Source organism: Caretta caretta, chromosome 1 (assembly GCF_965140235.1).
Source record: "Caretta caretta isolate rCarCar2 chromosome 1, rCarCar1.hap1, whole genome shotgun sequence".
NCBI lineage: Eukaryota > Metazoa > Chordata > Testudines > Cheloniidae > Caretta > Caretta caretta.
Genome location: NC_134206.1, coordinates 246,453,513 through 246,475,344, shown reverse-complemented (window position 1 = coordinate 246,475,344; position 21,832 = coordinate 246,453,513). Strand labels below are relative to the sequence as shown.

General features: G+C 41.9%; 1 protein-coding gene across 7 annotated transcripts in view; it reads right to left on the bottom strand.

The window, feature by feature from the left end:
- Positions 1–21,832, bottom strand: part of FGD4 (FYVE, RhoGEF and PH domain containing 4) — a 197,662-nt gene that overhangs the window by 41,002 nt on the left and 134,828 nt on the right. For 6 of the 7 annotated variants that reach the window (XM_048829817.2, XM_048829835.2, XM_048829853.2 and 3 more), the window contains exons 3-4: positions 7,255–7,438; positions 1,581–2,058 (exon numbers count right to left, since the gene is read on the bottom strand). In XM_048829817.2, the coding sequence (XP_048685774.1) occupies positions 1,581–2,058; positions 7,255–7,438 (662 nt within the window). Of the gene's footprint in view, positions 1–1,580; positions 2,059–7,254; positions 7,439–14,329; positions 14,460–21,832 lie in introns of those variants that run through there. The other variant, XM_048829842.2, reaches the window with a different exon arrangement.

The window sequence follows — 21,832 nt, the reverse complement described above, 5'->3', positions numbered from 1 at the left end:
ATTCCCATTCTGTATTGCCTGAGAAGTGTCCAGTGTATTGTACTGGCCTAGACATGCACATAAAAAGAAACAGGCATCACAGAACAGGAAGCAAAGAAATATAATAGAAGGTGTGGCAGGGCAAAGGTACCTTGGATTACTATCAGACCTATGCACAGATGGGATCCTAACACTCTTCATCGGCAACAAGGATAACCTCCCAGTCACTGGCTAAGATATTCAACAGTACACATGTGAAAATTTGAGACCTACCTTTCCCATGCACTGTTTATCCTGCACACACACAGGATCACCAACTATGCAAAATTAAATGCCCGGTGATATGCTGTTTCTTCCATAAGTGAAAACCCAAAAGAAAATACACAAGACAAAATTTGTGGGAACAAAATACACATGCTGGGGTGGGGGGGAGGGAAGCAGTACAAAATCACAAAAGCCTCCACCCACAGACTGCTAAAATACATAATCCTATAGCAAACTGACAGGTAGGGAGAGAGACACACACACACAAACAGAGGGTGTGTGTGTGTGTCAGATAGCAACACTCAAGTATGTGTGTCTAATTCTGTCTGACAGACTGTAGATATTGTCTTTTACCTCAAGTATTAGTGGGCTGTGGTTTCAAGACCAAGAGCTTGGTTCTCTCCTTCTCTTCCCCCTGAAGTTTCAAGTGACCCTGGTGTGCAGCAAAGTGGCAATCACACAAATCTAGCTGGCCATGGTTTTGTTACAATACAGTGACTCATGGACTAAAAAGTCATCTGCATTTGGAAGCAGGATGTGATTTTTTTGCAGTTACATTTTCCAAGATCAATTCACTTTCACCCACTCATTTCCTCTTAACAACAACAAAAGAAGTCCCTACTAGGAAATCTCAGATTTATCCCCTGCGTAATTCTATTGACTTCAATGGGATTTCAACAAGGGATAAATGTATCTCTTCATCCCTGGTGTCTAACTGGGACATTCCAGTGGCTTCCCATTGTCTTGCTAGATCCGTTCAATGGGTTATACTCGAGCTAAGCTCTCATAAGCCAGTTCTGTCTCCAGATGTCTTGATGCTGCTGTGTTAGTGTGTGTTTTTTTGCCACTCCAACCATTTGTTCCTCCACCTTCTCTCATAGCACAAACATGACTAGACTTGCAAGTTTAGGTCAGTTACAGTTCTTTTCTAAAAATGCCCTCCTTTACCTCCTTCACCAAACAATTTGGAAGAGTTGCCAAATTTTGCATATTCAAGATCTATGAGGAGTCCCAGCTTTGGTGCACTGGGACATAATAATGCCACTGCACAGCACATAATCTGGGTCTATTTCCACAGGTTAAAAGTATTCAGCCTTTTCAGAAGTGCCTCATTAAAAGGCTAATTATTGTTGAAAAGTTTCTGGTTATTTGATTTTATTTATTTGCAGAGCTGGTCACATTTTTTCAAAGTTTAAAAGAATAAATGGGTTGTGAGGGGAAATCAAAAATATCTTCCATTTTGAATGGCTCTATAAAAACTTATTTTTTTATTCGAAGCACCTGGAAAAACACAGGCACAGTTGTATGCAAGGAAAAAATACAGAATGTAATTTTACCTTTGCTTCTACATGCTCCTCTTCCTTATTGAGTTCCTCATTCTGTTTTTCCTCTACATTAGTATTAGTTTCTACAGTTTCATTTTCAGATTGGAACAGTGTGTCCCTGCTTGGAGTCCTGCAGCAGTCAAGAGTTTGCCCTGTGCAGACCGTTGTAGCTTGGAGTGAGTCTGTAGTAGTGCTTTCTTGTTCCCCATTTACTAAGTTACTGTTGACTGCAATATCTGAAGCTGGAGTGGATGTATTGGTGCTATGTTCCAGTAATTTATTGTCCTTGCATTCCATCTGGCCTTGTGCTACTACTCCATTGGCCGTGTGTTTCTGTACAACCTGAGTTTGACCTGTATTATTTCCCTGCTTTTGTAGTGGGTGTTGGGAGAGGAGTTTTGGCTGAGGTGATGCTGACCCATATCTTCCTTGAGATTTAGCAACCTTTACAACAGAGGATTCTTTCTTCAAATCACTAGGACTTGAGGGACTAAAAGGTTAAAAAAAGAAAAAAAGAAAAAAGAGTTAAGGGCAACATTAGAAAAAAAGTGTTTAATTTTAAGAGGGCATTTATATTGCACAACTTTAAACTCCTGCAAAGCTATTTTTATTTGCTAATATTAGAAATGTTCAGTTGTGCAGAACATGTCTAATATAGGCCTTCCATGGTGTAAAGTCATATTTAATTCAACAAATCACACGGGCAACAGTATACATCTTCCTAGAAATTAAAATGGTGTCCATTGTCTGCCTGTTAATAAACAACTTTTATGACACTCCTCACTAGTAGAACTCAAAGAACATTACAAAAGTGGTCAGTACTATTATCCCCATTGTACAGACAGGGAAATGGAGGCACATAGCTGAAGTGACTTGTCCAAGGTCACTCAGCAGGCCAGCAGCAGAGCTGGAAATAGAATCCAGATCTCCTAAATCCCAGTCCAATGCTCTGTCCATAGACCCCTCTGTTCCCATGGCTACACTTAAGTGTGCAAGAAACATTATTTTAATTTTTCCATTTTCCTTACTATATTCTGATATAGTAAAAGCTTTCTATTCTTAATATAGCTCTACACGCTTATCTTTATAGTCCAGTCCCAGGTCAGTCAATTTATTTAGTGCCACCCTTTCAGATCCTTGTTGCTATCAAGAGGAAAGCCGCCTTTCTGTTCATGCCTCATCAGTTCAAGTCAGTCCCAAACATGCATCTGTCCCTGGCATGTACCCCGAATTTTGTCTTTCAGTGGTATTCTTTCAGGGTTCCTACTCTGGGCTACTGTTAACATTAAAGATACTCTATAAAAGCAGTGGATGTATTGTTTCTTGACTTTAGCAAAGCTTTTGACACGGTCTCCCCCAGTATTCTTGTCAGCAAGTTAAAGAAGTATGGGCTGGATGAATGCACTATAAGGTGGGTAGAAAATTGGCTAGATTGTCTGGCTCAATGGGTAGTGATCAATGGCTCCATGTCTAGTTGGCAGCCGGTGTCAAGTGGAGTGCCCCAGGGGTCGGTCCTGGGGCCGGTTTTGTTCAATATCTTCATAAATGATTTGGAGGATGGCGTGGATTGCACTCTCAGCAAATTTGCGGATGATACTAAACTAGGAGGAGTGGTAGATACGCTGGAGGGCAGGGATAGGATACAGAGGGACCTAGACAAATTGGAGGATTGGGCCAAAAGAAATCTGATGAGGTTCAATAAGGATAAGTGCAGGGTCCTGCACTTAGGACGGAAGAACCCAATGCACAGCTACAGACTAGGGACCGAATGGCTAGGCAGCAGTTCTGCGGAAAAGGACCTAGGGGCGACAGTGGACGAGAAGCTGGATATGAGTCAGCAGTGTGCCCTTGTTGCCAAGAAGGCCAATGGCATTTTGGGATGTATAAGTAGGGGCATAGCGAGCAGATCGAGGGACGTGATCGTTCCCCTCTATTCGACATTGGTGAGGCCTCATCTGGAGTACTGTGTCCAGTTTTGGGCCCCACGCTACAAGAAGGATGTGGAAAAATTGGAAAACATCCAGCGAAGGGCAACAAAAATGATTAGGAGTTTGGAACACATGACTTATGAGGAGAGGCTGAGGGAACTGGGATTGTTTAGTCTGCTGAAGAGAAGAATGAGGGGGGATTTGATAGCTGCCTTCAACTACCTGAGAGGTGGTTCCAGAGAGGATGGTTCTAGACTATTCTCAGTGGTAGAAGAGGACAGGACAAGGAGTAATGGTCTCAAGTTGCAGTGGGGGGAGGTTTAGGTTGGATATTAGGAAAAACTTTTTCACTAGGAGGGTGGTGAAACACTGGAATGCGTTACCTAGGGAGGTGGTAGAATCTCCTTCCTTAGAAGTTTTTAAGGTCAGGCTTGACAAAGCCCTGGCTGGGATGATTTAATTGGGGATTGGTCCTGCTTTGAGCAGGGGGTTGGACTGGATGACCTCCTGAGGTCCCTTCCAACCCCTGATATTCTATGATTCTAAAATAAAGGTTTTATTGCATTAGTGTAAAATCACTGGGATGAAAAGGAATACTTGCATGTTGCTATTTTACTAGAAATTCATATTTACCCCCCCAAAAAAATTTTTTTTGAAGAACTGTGGTGATAAAACTTTTTTGCATAAAGTGATAAATGATGCAGTCTTCCTGCATTGTTTGTAATATGTGAAGACCATTAATTCCATTGCAAGATTAATTTAGAAGGGTTAGAAACAGCAGAAACCATACAACTCTTCCTTAAAATAAATATTACAACCACATTACAGACTCAACAGGTTTATTGGTGGTTTGAAGAATGCACTTCATTTGGATGTTGGTTTTCTGTGAGTTGGCTTTCTTTTTTTCGTGTTTTGTTTTTCAGCATGTATACAAATTAAAATCACAGTGCAATTTGTTTTGTGAAAATGATACCCTTTTAAAAAGTCAGTGAAATGCATATTATGCTACATTCATTTATAAAAATAGTTAACTTCCTGTAAATTCATTTTGGCTTTTTTATGCCAAAATATATATATATTTTTATATTGCTGCATATAGTTAAGAATAATTCTAACTCTTCCCCATTTCTATTAGCTTTTGGGCTGTGCAAGCAAACTAAAACCTATTACTATATTTCACAATCACAATGTACTACTGCACAGTTTGGGTATACAAAGACAAAAGATTGGCAGAGGGTGTCAGTCTTCCTGCTTTAAAGCAGCAGCACATTGCCAACTGAGGATATGAAAAAAAAATTCTTTTCCCCAGCCCACAATATAACACAGAACTGGGCAGGTGTGTTATGGAGGCTTTTTCTCAAAGGAGGATTAGTCTTGCTCTAGAAGTCAGGTACAGGCTAGTGTATGGGATTAAACACTAGATAGATGGATCAATTATCTCTTCATGTCAGGCAATTCCCATGTTTATAAGTAAAAAATGAACAAACATTGTAAATAGGGATTAATAGGGCTTTAGCATAATAATATTTATAGTTCCCTTTGGTCCCAAAATAGTACAGGACTTCTCAAAACCATTCAGACATCCCCAAAAGATGGAACCAACATACCTCCTCCTGAGGATGACAGATATCAAAGCATGCTACCCGTGTAATTCCCAGTCAGGAGATCCTGATATTAGAGGGTGGTTAGAAGGTTCCCTGGCTTTTTTTTTCCCAGCATCAAGGAGATGCATGAGATCATCTTAGCTCTTTCTCAAGAAGCTGGGAGCGGTGGAAGTCCTAGTGGCTATGTTTTAATTTCTTTTATTTCCCTCCTTAACCAAAAATGAAGCAGTTCAGTTTGAAGGATGGGTGAAAATTCATCATGTGGGGTAACAAGAGTCAGTTAACCCATCCTGTATCATGCAGCTCCATCATGACATTTCCTCTCTTTTGTTAAACAGGCCTCATAGTAGGTCCCTGCCAAACTGGATAACTATTAAAGCAGATGGAAGAGTAAGAGTCATTTTCCTAAGGATACCAGACTGTTAAAAGAATTCTGAGACTGATACTTCAGGAGAATTATAAAAAGGAAAACAAAACAGAGACTGGGGGTGGGGGTGGGGCCTAAACTGAAAAAGTTCCTGCAAATCCTCCAACATTGCATTTCCCCTTTCCCTATTCACAGCTGTCATGGCAGTGTAGCAGTCAGATGAGATCTCAAATAGGTTAGAGGCTCCTTTTCCTGTCATAGATCAAGCTCATCATCCGTGTGATAGTCTTGGGCTTCTAGTAAATAAAGTCTCCTCTTGCAGCACTGGACTACTCGTATGTTAAGATGCATTCCACCTCCTGAAGGCCAGATTCTGCCCTCTGATGCATGTGTGGACATTGGCCTTAAATTAGTGGGCTGGCGATGCATAATAAATCATACATTCATGTAGGAAATGTTCCTTCAGAATGCGGATGTCCTTGAAGTACTGGAAGGCCAGTGCCATATATACCCACTAGACAACTCTCACTGCTCCTAGAATTTGCCCAGTCTGAGGTTTTACTGCTTTCTGAAAGGTCACCGTATAATATTTATGACCATTTATCCAATTGTTTAAACAAAGAGCTTCCTGGGGTTTGTTTTCATTTGACACATCTCCTTTTAAGATGAAGATAACACCTGAGATTACATTCACTTAAAATTTACTCCCTCTTCTGATGGTAGTTATTCCATCCCCCCGACCTGGCTTTTAAACTTATGTTCACACATATATCTTGAGTAGAAGAACTGACCTTTCATGTGTATACAGGAGCATGGAAACCTCTTGGGACATGGATATAAAAAGTTTGTTATAGTATTAGAAATAGGTTTCTTCTCACTGCTTCAAAGTGTGCTTTTAGAGCATTTAGTCCCTTCATGTACATTTTGATTAAAAAAATGGTATGTGAACAGGATGTTTTAGTGACAGTAAATGTCATCACAGCTGACATTTTTCAGTGTTCTAAATATTTGCCTGCACTCTGCAGTTTTGTAAAATGAAGAACAGCAGCAATGTTCTAGTTCACTACAACCAGAAAGTCAAATGGACCATAAACAGGTAAGTGAAAGTGACCCATTTAGTTTTCCTGTGTACGCGGAATGATGTAAGAAAGGGCAAACCAGCATGAAAAGTCAAAAGAAAAATTAAGATTTCAAATGATTCCACTTTTTATAAATTGAGATTTATTAATAAACACAAAAGGAATTAAGGTTCCCTGAACAATTTCATTTTAAATATTTATTCCAAACTATGAACATTTTTCAGGATATTTTAATCATGCAAATTATTTATTTCACTTCAGATTGTGCTCGAAAAACTAACCTTGTAAAAAGTGTGTACTCCAAGGACTAAAAAAAGAGTTAAGTTTCTATTATTAATTATTAATATTCTAAATCAACATTTATAAGTATTAGGCAGACCACCACAAGTTAGGTTTGTTTAAACACACTTTTTCTTTTAATGAAATACTGCAATTAGACAATATATTGCAAAGCAAGAAGCACTGTGTTGCAGCTAATCCTGGGGAGATATCAAATAGTTATCATAGGCATTACTCTGTTCCTATTTAAATCAGTAGCAAGACTGCCATTGACTTCAGTGAGAGCAATACCAGAGTCTATACTTTCACAACATATACCATTCATTTACGCAATATGTTATAGTTCATTAATCTGCACAGAGTGTTGTTAAAAGAATTAGGACACATCGCCCTTTACCCCTTACTTTTAAAAGAAAGCAAGTGACTTACCTGCCTCCTTCAAAACGACTGATGAGATCTGACACCTTGTGGGGTTTTTCCTTTGACACACAAGAAGCAGAGGTAGGTGTGACTTCCTCCATTCTTGGTTGTGCAGTAGGTAAAGCTTTCCGCATAGGGGTTTGGTGTGTGATGGATAAAAATGAATTCTGCAGATGCACTGGCTTTGGAGGCACTGTAAGGGGAAAAAAACCACCACCACACATTAACTATTACTTAACATTGCTAAATTGAAGACAGATAGATCAACCAATAGAAAAAGGTACCAGGAGCACCAAGAAAAGTTCCTTAAGTTCACCTAAATGTAATAGTTCTCTTACTAATTCATACTAGATTTCAACATTTACTGTATACTGTCAGACATCTAGTTATTGGATAGAAGCCAGCCAATGTGCTACTTTAACAATCTAATAAAGTTGCTTTACAGAATCTATTGAAATCAAAAGGACGGCAGTTTTAATCCTCATAACCAGTGGTTTTACCCAAAATAAGAACTAATATAATTCCAAGATCTAGCTGTGATGAAGGGCACAGGGGTTATTCCAGTTACTCTTCCCCAGCAGGGGCTAAAAAATGCTATGAACAAAAAACTTTGGTGCTCCATCTCTCACACACACACACCCATACCCCCACCAACTGATATCAGAAGGGCTTTGCTTCAGGAAAGCTTCAGTTTTGGTTGTCCGATACCAAGAGACATTGCCCTGAGCACTAAGGCTGAAGTCTATGAGCTCTTCTTTTGGCATGAACAGGTGCAGCTCCATTTACTTCACTGGACCTTTGCCCTTTTGCAGTGGCTAACAATATGGTCCTATATATAAACTAATTTAGATTTATACAAACCTTCATAAATACCCACCCTTTGAAATACACAATACAAAGCAAAATAGAAATAACGACTTGGATATGAATAAAAATCCAGCAAGGCCCTTCCTTTGATCACCCCGTTTCCATAACACCCAAAAAGGGATAAGCTTTGCAGCACATCCAGAAAGTTGGGGCCGGGGGGGGGGGGGAGGGGTGGGGAGAGAATCAGTCATTGGCAGACGCAGACGGGTAAGTGAGCTCCCAAGTCATGGGACCCTAGAGGAAAATGCCCTGCTATCACCTCCCATTGGAACTACAGGTCACTAACCAACAGCAGCAGTACGGCAGGGCATAGAAGAGAACAGTAAGAACAGATAGTTTGCTAGTTATAAAGCAACTGTTGTACAGTTACTTAATCTAAAATGAGCCAACATGGATCCTTTTGCTTTCTAGAATTTGCCTCAGATCCTGGCTTTTCAGTCTCCACCCCAGCATCCCCAGCTCTACAGTGAAGTTTAGCCTCCTTTCTCCCACCAAAATAGTTAGTGATATTTGCTTACTGTGTTCAGAAAGCTTTTATTCCCTTTCCCTCATTCCTACAATAGCTAAGTGTTTCTGGAATTGTTAGTAATCAGCTCTGGTTTTATACAGCCGTAGCCAAGAGGCAGCAGGCCAGGCTGCATGAGAAGCACTGCCCTTCAGAGTCACAGCTGCTGGTAGTTTTCAAACTAATCTTATCCCTATCAGAAACCAGCACCCACCACATCTGCGTGGCAGAGCTTCCATTTGGCCTGACTGTTTCCTGCGATCATTTAAGAACAGCAAACCTGCTTTTGCATAGCAAGGAAAGGGGGAGGGGAAATCACATGCAACAATGCCCCAAAAATTAGTTGTGGGTAGAGGCATTTTCCACTTTTATGCATCCGATGAAGTGAGCTGTAGCTCACGAAAGCTTATGCTCAAATAAATTGGTTAGTCTCTAAGGTGCCACAAGTACTCCTTTTCTTTTTGCGAATACAGAGTAACACGGCTGCTACTCTGAAACATCAGAAGTGGAAAAGGAGAAAGTTTACACACACACACACACTCTCTCTCTCTCACTGATTGGAAGTCTAAAGAGCAGCCATTTTGTTACTTCCTGAATCACACTTCCACTAAAAACACATCAGCTCTTGAAAGCTTGTATCCACCCAATAAAACAAGACTCCCACCAAGAGAGGATAGGAGATGGCTATGTGTCACCTGTGACTAAGAAGAGCAAGCATTCTAGAAGCTACTGATGTATGGTACTATACATGGTTAAAAGCCACACAGTTCCCTAGCAGCACGGACACACTCCTTTCCCTGTGATTCTATTGATTTTCCATATATTATGCTTGAATATCAGACCTTCAAATTGTAATTATTCACATAGTTATTAAAGAGGGAGAGGGACTCCATTTTTAGGAAAGACTGAAGAGTTAGGTCATAAATAATTATAGTTTGGCTGAAGGACAACTCAGATTGGAGGACAATCGGTGTGCACAGCTATTTAAATGATGGAGACGGCAAGAAGAGGGCAATCATTTAAGGCAGTTTACGAGACACAGGTGGGCAACCTGGACAGGCAGATCAAGTGTCCCCTCCTCCCCCCCTTATCAATAAAAGCTTACTGCTGGATCCTGAGACAGTTCCTCACTGAAAACAGTATAAGTCCTATCACCCAAGATTTAAAGACTGGGTTGAAGAAAACAGTTATACTCCTGAGGGCATTATGCACCAAAAAATTAAAAATTCTGTGCCCAAAAATTTAAAATTCTGCAAATTTTATTTGTTAAATAAACGTGGAGGTTCCAGCATGGCATTGGGGAGCACAGGCCACTGGCTGCACAGAGGTGGGAGATCACTGTGCAGCTCCCACAGGGACACAGACTCAGAGGTGAAGCTGCACCCGAACCATGACAGAGCACAAGGACCGAGCCTACCCCAGAAACACCCCAGGGCCCTACCCCTCTATGACAGGTGCACCAGTTGTGGTTAGACAGGCTCAGCAAGGCAGGATCCAAGTGTGAAGGGGCTTAGTGTGGGGGGGATCCAGGTGTGGTTAAAATGGTTGTGTGTGGGGCAATCTGGGTGTGGGCAGCTCAGTGGAGGATCTAGATGCACAGGAGCTTGTTGGGGGGTTGAGTGTGCAATGGTAATGGGACTCTGCAGGGGGGGTCCAGGTGAAGGTGATTGGGGCTCAGCAGGGGGTCTGGGTGTGTGTGTTTGGGGTCCAGATGCTGGAGTAGTGGGGCTCGGTCGGGGGGGGGGGGAATCTATGTGCAGCTGGTTTGGGGTCAGTAGGGTGGGAACCCAGGTGTGGGTGGCTCATTGGGCTGGTCCAGGTGCAGGGGAAGTGGGGCTCATTGTGGGGGTTCTGGGCGTGGGGGTGTGTGAGGCTTGGCGGGGGGGTCTGGATATGAAGGGGAGTGTGGATGCACGGGAGTTGGGCAGATGGGGGAGCAGCTCCCTGTACAGTGATCCCTCCCCCTGCAGCTGAGAAGTGATAGGTGCAGGAAGCATGGGGGGGGAGGAGTTTGCAGAGCTTCCGACAGCCAGGGGAGAAATCTGGGGGTGGGTCTGACACAGCTCCAAATGCCATGTAGGGGAAGAGGAACTCTTAAGAACATAAGAATGGCCATCCTGGGTCAGACCAACGGTCCCTACCGTCAGCGGCCAATGCCAGGTGCCCCAGAGGGAGTGAACCTAACAGGCAATGATCAAGTGATCTCGCTCCTGCCATCCATCTCCACCCTCTGACAAACAGAGGCTAGGGACACCATTCCTTACCCATCCTGACTAATAACCATTAATGGACTTAACCTCCATGAATTTATCCAGTTCTCTTTTAAACCCTGTTATAGTCCTAGCCTTCACAACCTCCTCAAACAAGGAGTTCAACAGGCTGATTGAGCACTGTGTGAAGAAGAACTTCCTTTTATTTGTTTTAAACCTGCTGCCATTAATTTCATTTGGTGGCCCCTAGTTCTTATATTATGGGAACAAGTAAATAATTTTTCCTTATTCACTTTCTCCACACCACTCATGATTTTATAGACCTCTATCATATCCCCCTTTAGTCTCCTCTTTTCCAAACTGAAAAGTCCTAGCCTCTTTAATCTCTCCTCTTATGGGACCCGTTCCAACCCCCTAATCATTTTAGTTGCTCTTTTCTGAACCTTTTCTAATGCCAGTATATCTTTTTTGAGATGAGGGGACCACATCTGTATGCAGTATTCAAGATGTGGGCGTACCACAGATTTATAGAAGGGCAATAAGATATCCTCAGTCTTATTTTCTATCCCTTTTTAATGATTCCTAACATCCTGTTTGCTTTTTTGACTGCCGCTGCACACTGTGTGGACGTCTTCAGAGAACTATCTGCGATGACTCCAAGATCTTTCTCCTGATTAGTTGTAGCTAAATTAGCCCCCATCATATTGTATGTACACCTCTACCCAGATACAACATGACCCGATATAACACGGGTTCGCATACAACATGGTAAAGCTCCAACACACTGCTCTGAGCAGTGAGTTAAGGGTGCTGGGCCGGGGCTCAGGCCGAGGGGTTGGATAAGGGGCAGAGGGTCTCAGGGGCGGTCAGGGGCTCGCCTCCCCAGGGTCTGGGAGACAGGAGCTGTGGGGGGGCATTGCTGTCCCAGAGTGGCCCGGGGGATTAGCGGTGGGCCGGGAGCAGCCCGCTCCGCTTCCCTTGCCCCGGCCCCAGCCGTGTCGCTCAGGGGAAGGGTTTTGGGGTAAGGGATGCCCCCCCCCCACACTCACTGGCAGTGGTGGAAGCGGAGCAGCCCGGCCCCATCCCGCTCCACTCCGCCAGCTCCCAGCTGCGGCGCTCCACTTCCCACCGCAGGTGAGTACGGGGGGCGTCCTTTCCCCAACCTCCCCGCACTCACCAGCGGCAGGAAGCGGAGCACCGCGGCTGGGAGGTGGTGGAGTGGAGCGGGCTGGGGCCGCGTTGCTCCGCTTCCCGCCACTGCCAGTGAGTGCCTGTCAGGGGTGGGAGTGTGGATAGGGGTCGGAGCAGTCAGGGGACAAGGAGCAGGAAGGTAGGGTAGGAGGTGGGGTCCTGGGGGTGATTAGGGATGGGGGTCTCTGGATGGGGCTGTCAGAGAACAAGGAACAGGTGGGGCCAAAGCAAGTTTGATATAATGCAGTCTCACCTATAATGCGGTGAGACTTTTTGTCTCCAAGGACCATGTTATATTGGGGTAGAGGTGTATATAGTTGGGGTTATTTTTTCCAATGTGCATTACCGTTACATTTATTCATATTAAGTTTCATTTGCCATTTTGTTGCCCAATCACTTAGTTTTGTGAGATCTTTTTGAATTTCTTCACAGTCTGCTTAACTATCTTGAGCAGTTTAGTATTGTCTGCAAACTTTGCCACCTCACTGTTTACCCCTTTCTCCAGATCATTTATGAATAAGTTGAATAGGATAGGTCCTAGGACTGACCCTTGGGGAACACCACTAGTTACCTCTCTCCATTCTGAAAATTTACCATTTATTCCTACCCTTTGTTCCCTGTCTTTTAAGCAGTTCTCAATCTATGAAAGGATCTTCCCTCTTATGTAAATTAAGTTGTCATAGGATAAGAGCCTTTGCTGAGGGACCTTGTCAGAGGCTTTCTGGAAATCTAAGTACACTATGTCCACTAGATCCCCCTTGTCCACATGTTTGTTGACCCCTTCAAAGAACTCTGATTAGTAAGACATGATCTCCCTTTACAGAAACCATGTTGACTTTTGCCCAACAATTTATGTTCTTCTATGTGTCTGACAGTTTTATTCTTTACTATTGTTTCAACTAATTTGCCCGGTACGGACATTAGACTTACCAGTCTGTAATTGCCAGGATTACCTCTAGAGCCCTTCTTAAATATTGGCGTTACATTAGCTATCTTCCAGTCCTTGGGTACAGAAGCTGATTTAAAGGTCAGGTTACAAACCATAGTTAGTAGTTCCGCAATTTCACATTTGAGTTCCTTCAGAACTCTTGGGTGAATGCCATCTGGTCCCGGTGACTTGTTACTGTTAAGCTTCTCAATTAGTTCCAAAACCTCCTCTAGTGACACTTCAATCTGTGACAATTCCTCAGATTTGTCACCTACAAAAGACGGCTCAGGTTTGGGAAGCTCCCTAAAATCCTCAGCCATGAAGATTGAAGCAAAGAATTCATTTAGTTTCTCTGCAGTGACTTTATAGTCTTTAAGTGCTCCTTTTGTATCTCGACCGTCCGGGGTCCCAGTGATTGTTTACCAGGCTTCCTGCTTCTGATGTACTTAAACATTTTATTATTACCCTTTGAGTTTTTGGCTAGCTGTTCTTCACTTTTTTTTTGGCTTTTCTTACTACCAAATTTAAATGTAAAAATGTAATGTTTATGCTCCTTTCTATTTACGTCACTAGGCGTCCTGTCCTCCCCAGCCCAGCTAGAACTAGAAGCTGAGCCTGGCGCAGGGTAAGAGCCACCAGCCCGGTCTTTGCCAGTGCTGCCTCCTGTCCCACGGTGATTTACCTCTGCCAGTTGCCCTAAGCACCTGAAACAAACTGCTTGGGAGGGTTGCATGACCAATCTTGTGGCTTCCCTTTGCTGCCCTGTCAGAAGCTCATTTTTCTGCAGGGATGCAAAGACATCCCTGAGTATATAAATTCTGTGAATGCAGAAGTAGTGCAGAATTCCCCCAGGAGTAATATAGTTGCATATATACCGTACTGTCAGGAACAACCATGCCCTGGCAGAAAGATGCAATTGACCTAGCAGCTTTTCCATCTCTACCTTGCATTAGTGTACGAGAGGAAATAGTGAATTCTACTACCAATAGAGAACTTTGCTATCAAGGAGTAGCTTTAGTGACAGCTTCAGTACAAATAAGAGTGTACATGTTACTTTAATCTATTTAAATAGCCAGAACCCTTTCCCAAAGAGTTTATAACTTCAATCATACCAACATCAAAGGATGATAAATGAAACAACAGTATGAAAGAACAATGGAGAAGGATGAGGGTCACAGTAAGAAATGAGATGTTTCTTAGGTACGCAACTGTTCTTGGCTCTTAACATTTATATTTATTAATTAATATACATGCCTATGGTCCAGGATATAGACTAGACTAAGAACAGTGGAGAGGAGATGAGCGCTGGAAAGGTAACTCAACATGCCATATTTTTAAATGAATTGCATTATGATCACTGAACAAGTGAAACAATTTTCTCACCAGCATTTTGTACGAGATGCTTTCCAAAGAAATTAAATATGTTTGTTCCATCTGCCTGCTTGCTGCTATGAAGCACTGTTTTCTCTTTACTGTTCTCCCCTCTCATATGCAGTTCTCAGGAGGACTGACAGATCTAGGCCAGTGAGCATCAGATAATTGTCAGAGATGAATAATTAGATAGCTAGCTGAACTAAAAAAAAAAAAAAAGTGATGAGACAGCTGGAAAAAAAACAGACAGGCTGGGAAGAAGCAGGACACAATGGAGTATGAGCTTTCGTGGGTGAATACCCACTTCGTCAGATGCACGTGGGTATTCACCCACGAAAGCTTATGCTCCAATACGTCGGTTAGTCTGTAAGGTGCCACAGGACTCTTCGCCGCTTTTACAGATCCAGACTAACATGACTACCCCTCTGATAACGGAGTATGGGCAATCCAATTTCCCTGGGGGAAAAGATGGAAGGACAAGAGGAGTTTGGGTGGATTTAAGACCACAACTAAAAAGATGTATAGCAACATTTCCTGTGATGCATTTCATCGAGTAACTATAATGGGCTTTGTACAATTGTAGAAAATCAGTCAATCAGTTTGATAAGTAATTAATACTATTGTGAGAATTCCTAAAAATTGCTGGTGTTGATGGAGTTTATGTTTAGCAAATACAAGTGGTGCATGTTTAGAGCAGAAAATTTTTTTTTTCTCCCCTCATTGAACCCTATATTCATTTTGGGGAAAATCAGTTTCTAGATCCTTCCTAAACAAACCACGGCCAGAGGTGGTCAGACCTCCTTCTAGCTGGTAGCAATAATGTCAAGGCAAAATCCTGGTTCCACTAGAACTGACAAGTCACGGAGTCCAGGGTGCCCCCCCACCTCCCCCCGCAGCAGGTAAGATTTAGTTAGAGGTATTTTTAGTAAAAGTCACAGACAGGTCACTATCTGACTTTTTGGTTATTTCCTGTGGCCTGTCTAAACAAGCCCAGTTCCCTCAGCCTCTCCTCGTACGTCATGTGCCCCCGATCATTTTCGCTGACCTCCACTGGACTCTCTCCAATTTGTCCACATCCTTTCTGTAGTGGGGGGCCCATAACTGGATGCAATACGCGAGATGTGGCCTCACCAGTGCCGAATAGAGGGGAATAATCACTTCCCTCTGTCTGTTGGCAATGCTCCTACTAATACAGCCCACTATGCCATTAGCCTTCTTGGCAACAAGGGCACACTGCTGACTCAGATCCAGCTTCTCATCCAATGTAATCCACAGGTCCTTTTCTGCAGAACTGCTGCTTAGCCAGTCAATCCAGTCAATCCCCAGCCTGCAGTTGTGCATGGGATTCTTCTGTCGCAAGTGCACGACTCTGCACTTGTCCTTGTTGAACCTCAGATTCGTTTTGGCCCAATCCTCCAATTTGTCTACGTTACTCTGGACCCTATCCCTACCCTCCAGCATATCTGTCTCTCCCATCATTTTAGTGTTATCCGCAAACTTGTGGAGGGTGCAATCTATCCAATTGTCCAGATTAATAAAGACGTTGAACAAAACCAGCCCCAGGACTGACCCCGGGGGCACTCTACTTGATACCAGCTGTCAACTAGACATTGAGCCGTTGATCGCTTCCCTAACATCCTAGAGATGTTATGATGGCTGGAAAACTGGCAGGCCAGGATATGGATAGTCATCCTGGTTTTGAGAGAAGCTTAACAGGGATGGAATGGGATCAGAAGACAGGGATCGAACCCAGAGACCCACACCCAGCAGGGAAGGAAACCATCTCCCAGAAGCCCTGGGATGGGCAGGGAAATATGATGTGCCGTATGCAGGCAGCAGGGTCACTTTGCTTAAGAATGCCTATGACATCTACTAAGTCCCAGTGGGGTGTTGAAAGGCCAGCTATATCCCAACCTCTCAGAGTTAACAGCGTGACTGAATTATTCCACAGCCTTGGATGGGCTCTCAAGAGTACTGTCTCCTGCAAAGATGAGTTTTGGCTTTACTGGGGAACGTTCTGTTTTGCCAGAAGAGAGCCATGGTATCCCCACTGGAGCTTTAGGAGATCTTTTAGATCTCCTGGGTCCAAGTCATTCAGCATCTTGAAGATAAAGACAGAGACCTGGAACTTTATTTGAAGTTCTATGGGAAACCAGTGTATAGAGTAGAGAACAGGTTTGACATGGCTCACAGTAGTTTGCATAGCTTTGGAGATGTGTTGAAGCATTTGGCACTAGCTGGAGTTTCCTAAGCACCGAAGTCTTCATGCTGCGGTATACTGCAGTATTGTAGTCCAGCTGAGACCATGTATAACTGAGGCCACGTCTTTGGCCATCAGGGAAGGACAGAGTCTCCTCACCACCTGGAGATGGTATTAAAGCATTACTCACAGTTGCTGCTATGTGAGAGCTCAGTGACAGCGAGGAATCCAAAACCACTACTAACCTGTAGTTAGAACATCCTCCAGAGCTACAGATGTACTGAGATGTCTTTGTAAGGTGGCTTATTAGAGATGCAGTAAATCAACTTTTTTTTTTTTTGGTTTGCCACATAACAGGACTTAAATTTCATCAGGTATGAAATAAGAACTTACAACAGATAGATCACGCAAGTGGAAGAACACTAGCATCCAGGAGACAGACCATCTGTCCTGTTTGTAACATTGTGTGTGATTATGGTGAAGCCGAGCCGAGGCTAGGGCTCAGACATATCTGTAGTGGGAGCAAATTCCGAACTACCTACAGCTCTCTGTCCCAGTGACCTGGAGCATCATGTTTCACCTCTGGATGGTTAGAGAACTTTGTGGACCGTGAGGACCACAGTGATCCATGCACGTGTCACCACCAGGCCAGATTATTGTAATTCACTCTATTTTAAACTGAATTTGAAGACTATGTGCAGGCTCCAGATGGTACAGAATGTGCCTGCCTGCTTTCCTTTATGGTGGAGGCTGCCGTGAGCACATCAGGACCATGCTTAAGTCCCTTCACTGGCTTCCAGTCTGTTTCAGAAGCCAGTTTAGGGCTTTTTTCATAATTTTTCAAAGCAATTAATAAATCAAAGCCCAACAACATTAAAGACTGAATTTTGATCTATGAATTGCTGAGTTTGTGTGTTGTTTCCTAAGAACTCCTTTCAGCAAGAACTATGCTTTTACCAGGGTGGATAAAAATGATTTAAAAAAATCAGATTTTTAAATTTTAAATAGGATTTTTTTGATAGAATGCTTTTTGAGGGAAAAAGTGATCTAAAGACAGTTTTAATTAAGATACACTATAGCGCAAAGATACACTATAGCGCATTCTATATCATGGAATAGGGATTATAAATTCTAATTCTATAGTATGAGACCATATATTCATGTAATGTTTAAGAAAAGTTTTGTAAATGAGTTCCAATAGTTCATAGATTAGGGACCCAATCTTATGGAGTTCCAGACTTCTGTATAGAAAGATTAACCTAAATAATTTGATCTACTGGGTCTCCGTGCTCAGTCTAGAAGATACCATCAGAGATGCTTAGTTTTGCAGTTCTCAAACTGTGGATTTGTGTCTCCAGAGGTAACATGCCTGTTAACAGCAAAAATGTTTTTAAATAAATAAAGAGGTGAGAAACAACAGACCTCAACTCTATTGTACCTCTGCAAATTTGTGTACACAGAGTCAATCCCTTACCTCTCTCTAAAAGTGCAATGTTTCAAAAAGTTCAATGAATAGAAGATCATTGGGGGTGGAATAGATCTGGACAAGAAGTCTTGAGATAAATGTAAGAATTGAGGGACATATGCTTTCTTGTTAAAATATTATATGTTTGGTGTTGAAGAAAAAAATCCAGAATACTTAACATTGTTTTAGTTAACTAAAACAATAATTTAAAAATCTGGTGGTGTTCTCCTCCTAATACGCATGGCAAGAAAATCCTCCAAATATTAATCATTAACCTGTTGAATTGGAGATAGTTCACCTCCCAATGACTTCATAAACATCTGCATCAATTACCTTTGGTAAATGAAATAACCAAACAATCATTCATTTTCTGATATAACTGTAAAACTAATTTGAAAAGTTTTCAAAATAAATCACTGTTAAAAACGTATAGTTGTACCTTCTGAAAATGAAACCTACATCTATCTCTGAGATGTGAAGAACATGTATTAAGGTTATAACAACCAACAAGAATGCACTTTTATGTAGAAAACCATGATTAAATCGAGTCTTCCTGACTAGTGATTTAAATCAAATCCACTCTGCCTTTTACCCTCAATATCTTAGACAAACTAACTTGTGTTCTACTTAAAATGCCAGGAAATAATATAACCAAAATTGAGGGGAAAGAATTTTATGTTGGATTCTGTTCAGCAGTTTATTCACTTGCTCTGGCTGCATCAGGACTGGTATGTAATGAGTGATTATTTCCAAAGATTTAAGTTATTTTTCAGACAGACACCAAGTAATTACACTTAAAGACAGGTTCAGGATCCAGGGTTAGTTTCAAATCCAAATCTTGGGTAATATGTAGGACCTTGTCTACACTTTATTTCCAAAACAGTGCTGATTACTTACACACACACACACACACACCCCTTTATCTTTACTACTTGTTATCTCTCTCTCCTAAACTTTGGTAGGTTAGATCAATGTCACTTTGTGATTAATCTAACAGCAGCAAAGAAACTGGCATTGCAATTCAGTTCTGAGATCTTATTTCCTTTAATCAAAGACAGACATTTAAGGTTGGCAAGACTAAAGCAACCGCCCAAAAAACATTTTTTGAAAATCATTTCCTGCTAGTATTGGAAAAAACAGTGTACCATACCTGTAAACTAAAGTTACAATTCTGTTAAAAATTCAGCTACTCAATGGAGCAACCCAAACAGTTTAAGGCACTTGGATTGTTTTGGTTCATGAGGGTACACCTCATTCCATCCCTCATTTCTGCCTGTTTGCTTTTTATGAACAGACAAGCCCAATACAAAATGCTTTAAGATAATTTTGATACCCTGAATGCACTCAGAGGAGCAGAGAGAGGGAGACACACAGAGCAGGCCCTGAACATACCAGACTCAAAACTATTTGTAATAGCTTTATTGCTTTTTAGCTGCAAATCTGCACTCCTCATCTTGCAACAATGTTGCTGGAAGTGGCCCTGTCTGGAGGAGGTTCTTCTGAATAAACACATTGGACTCATAGCTAGGAGGGAGCAGTATCAGCTGCAAAACTACCTGAAGTAGTCATGTTCACAGTTATCCAATAGACAGTTGGCCTTGTAATCTATAATAAGTTACTACAAATTAGTGTTTTAAAAAAAAATCAGTCTATTTTTATGGATTTCCTACTTCTTTTCATCCATTAATTTGTTAAGTGTTTTTGTTCTTGGGGAAAATAACTAAAAAACCCCACATTTTTTTAGCTTGGTTTCAGAGAAGTTACAACAGGACGTTAAGGCAATGCAGAAAGGCTATTAAGCAGAGCAATGTTTATATACGCCCTTCACTATAAACAAGGTTCTTTTACCAGAGGTTTTATGTACAGATAGCACAGCTTTATTTTGTTCATGTTTCTTGAATAGACCAAAACTTGCCCTCAACACCCACTGATTTTTTTCCTCCCTTAAATGAGAGACAAATTCGATATTTATGAAAGGTGCTGAGTGGCACCATTAGAGAGTGACCTCCTCATTTATCCACAGTACAGGCAATAGCAATGCTAGTTTCCGCCACATCAGCGATGTGCCTCAAGCTAACCTGCATGGGTATTATCTTAGGAAGAGAGAATTAGTCTCCATACTTCTTCATTTCTCTGTGGAGACCAAGGTAAAGGTTACTAATCATCACAGAAATTGCGGTCACAACCGGCACTGTGGATACGTCCATCTGGAAGTAAATTGAGATCAGTTTATTTCTTAGAGGACAAAATTTTTAGATTGCAATGACTTTTGGTCACTATCAACCTGTGCTAAATGTTAACCAATGACTTCAAGGTGAAAAGCTCTACATCCCACAACCAGCATTCTTAGCACTGACATTTTTGTATACCGGAATGTATACCGCACATAAAAACATGGTTTGTGTTTTATATATTCTAATTCAACTTGTAGCTATGAAATCACAGAAATGTAGAACTGGACAGGACGTTGATAGGTCATCTAGTCCAGTCCCCTGCACTGAGGCAAGACTAAGTATTATCTAGATCACCCCTAACAGGTGTTTGTCTGACCTGTGCTTAAAAACCTCCAACAAAAAGATTCCACAACTTCCCTAGCTAATTTGTTCCACTGCTTAACTACCCTGACAGTTAGAGGTTTTTCCAAATGTCTAACGTAAATCTCCCTTCCATTGCTTCTTGGCCTGTTCTCAGCGGTTAAGGAGAACAATGAATTACCCTCCTCTTTATAACCACCTTTTATGTACTTGAAGACTTATGTTCCCCGTCTTCTCTTCTGCATACTAAATAAACCCAAATTTTTTCAATCTTTTCTCACAGGTCACGTTTTCTAGACCTTTAATCATTCTGGTTGCTCTCCTGTGGACCTTCTCCAATTTGTCCACATCTTTCCTGAAGTGTGGAACCCAGATCTGGACACAGTATTTCTTGCATCTTGCTTACAACATTCCTGCTAATACGTCCCAGAATGATGTTCACTTTTTTGCCACAGTATTACATTGTTGGTTCATATTTAGTTTGTGATCCATTATAACACCCAGATCCTTTCCTGCAATACACCTTCCTAGGCAGTCATTTCTGATTTTGTATTTGTGCAATTAATTATTCCTTCTTAATTGTAGTACTTTGCACTTGTCCTTATTAAATTTCATCTTCATTATTTCAAACTATTATGTTGGATCACATTAAAGAAGTTCTGTATTAAAATCACAAATGAGTTTCATTCCCCATAGTTTAAATTTCAGCGTATTACTAATTAAGAGATCTCTTGGTTTTTGGTACTGTTTCTCTCCCTCTATGTGTGAAACTTGCAAGCTGCTAATTGCGTTAGTACATTCTAAGACAGAGTCTGTTCTCAAAGCAATTCACACAGAGAGAGACTCAAAGCAATACTTTTTAACAACAGAAACAGCACCCAGAGACTCCCCCCCCTTTTGTTGTATTAACAATTGTGATTAAAATAGAGCTAGAAGACGTATGTGGATGGATGCTTGGTGTGGATAATAACTGAATGATCAGGGAGGTGCCAGCCTAAGAATCCAGTGTCCATCGGCTGAAGGCAGCGTCAAGTGGAAATAACCAGAGGACCCCGGGAGGGCAGACTGGAATCCACCCAACAGCCTCAAGAATGGGAGAACCAAAGAACAAGATAACATCTAGCAGCACGGAGCCGTCAGGAATGTGCTATCCGCTGATTGATTCAGAAACAGCATGATGAAGCAATTCCCATAGACAAGCATAGGAAGAAATTCCTATAAAAATGGACTCTAGAAAGTGAGGACTTTGGGGTCTGATTCTGCAAACCAACTTCCAGGAGCATCAGAGGAGCGTCTGACAAGGCCCTGCTCCCTCC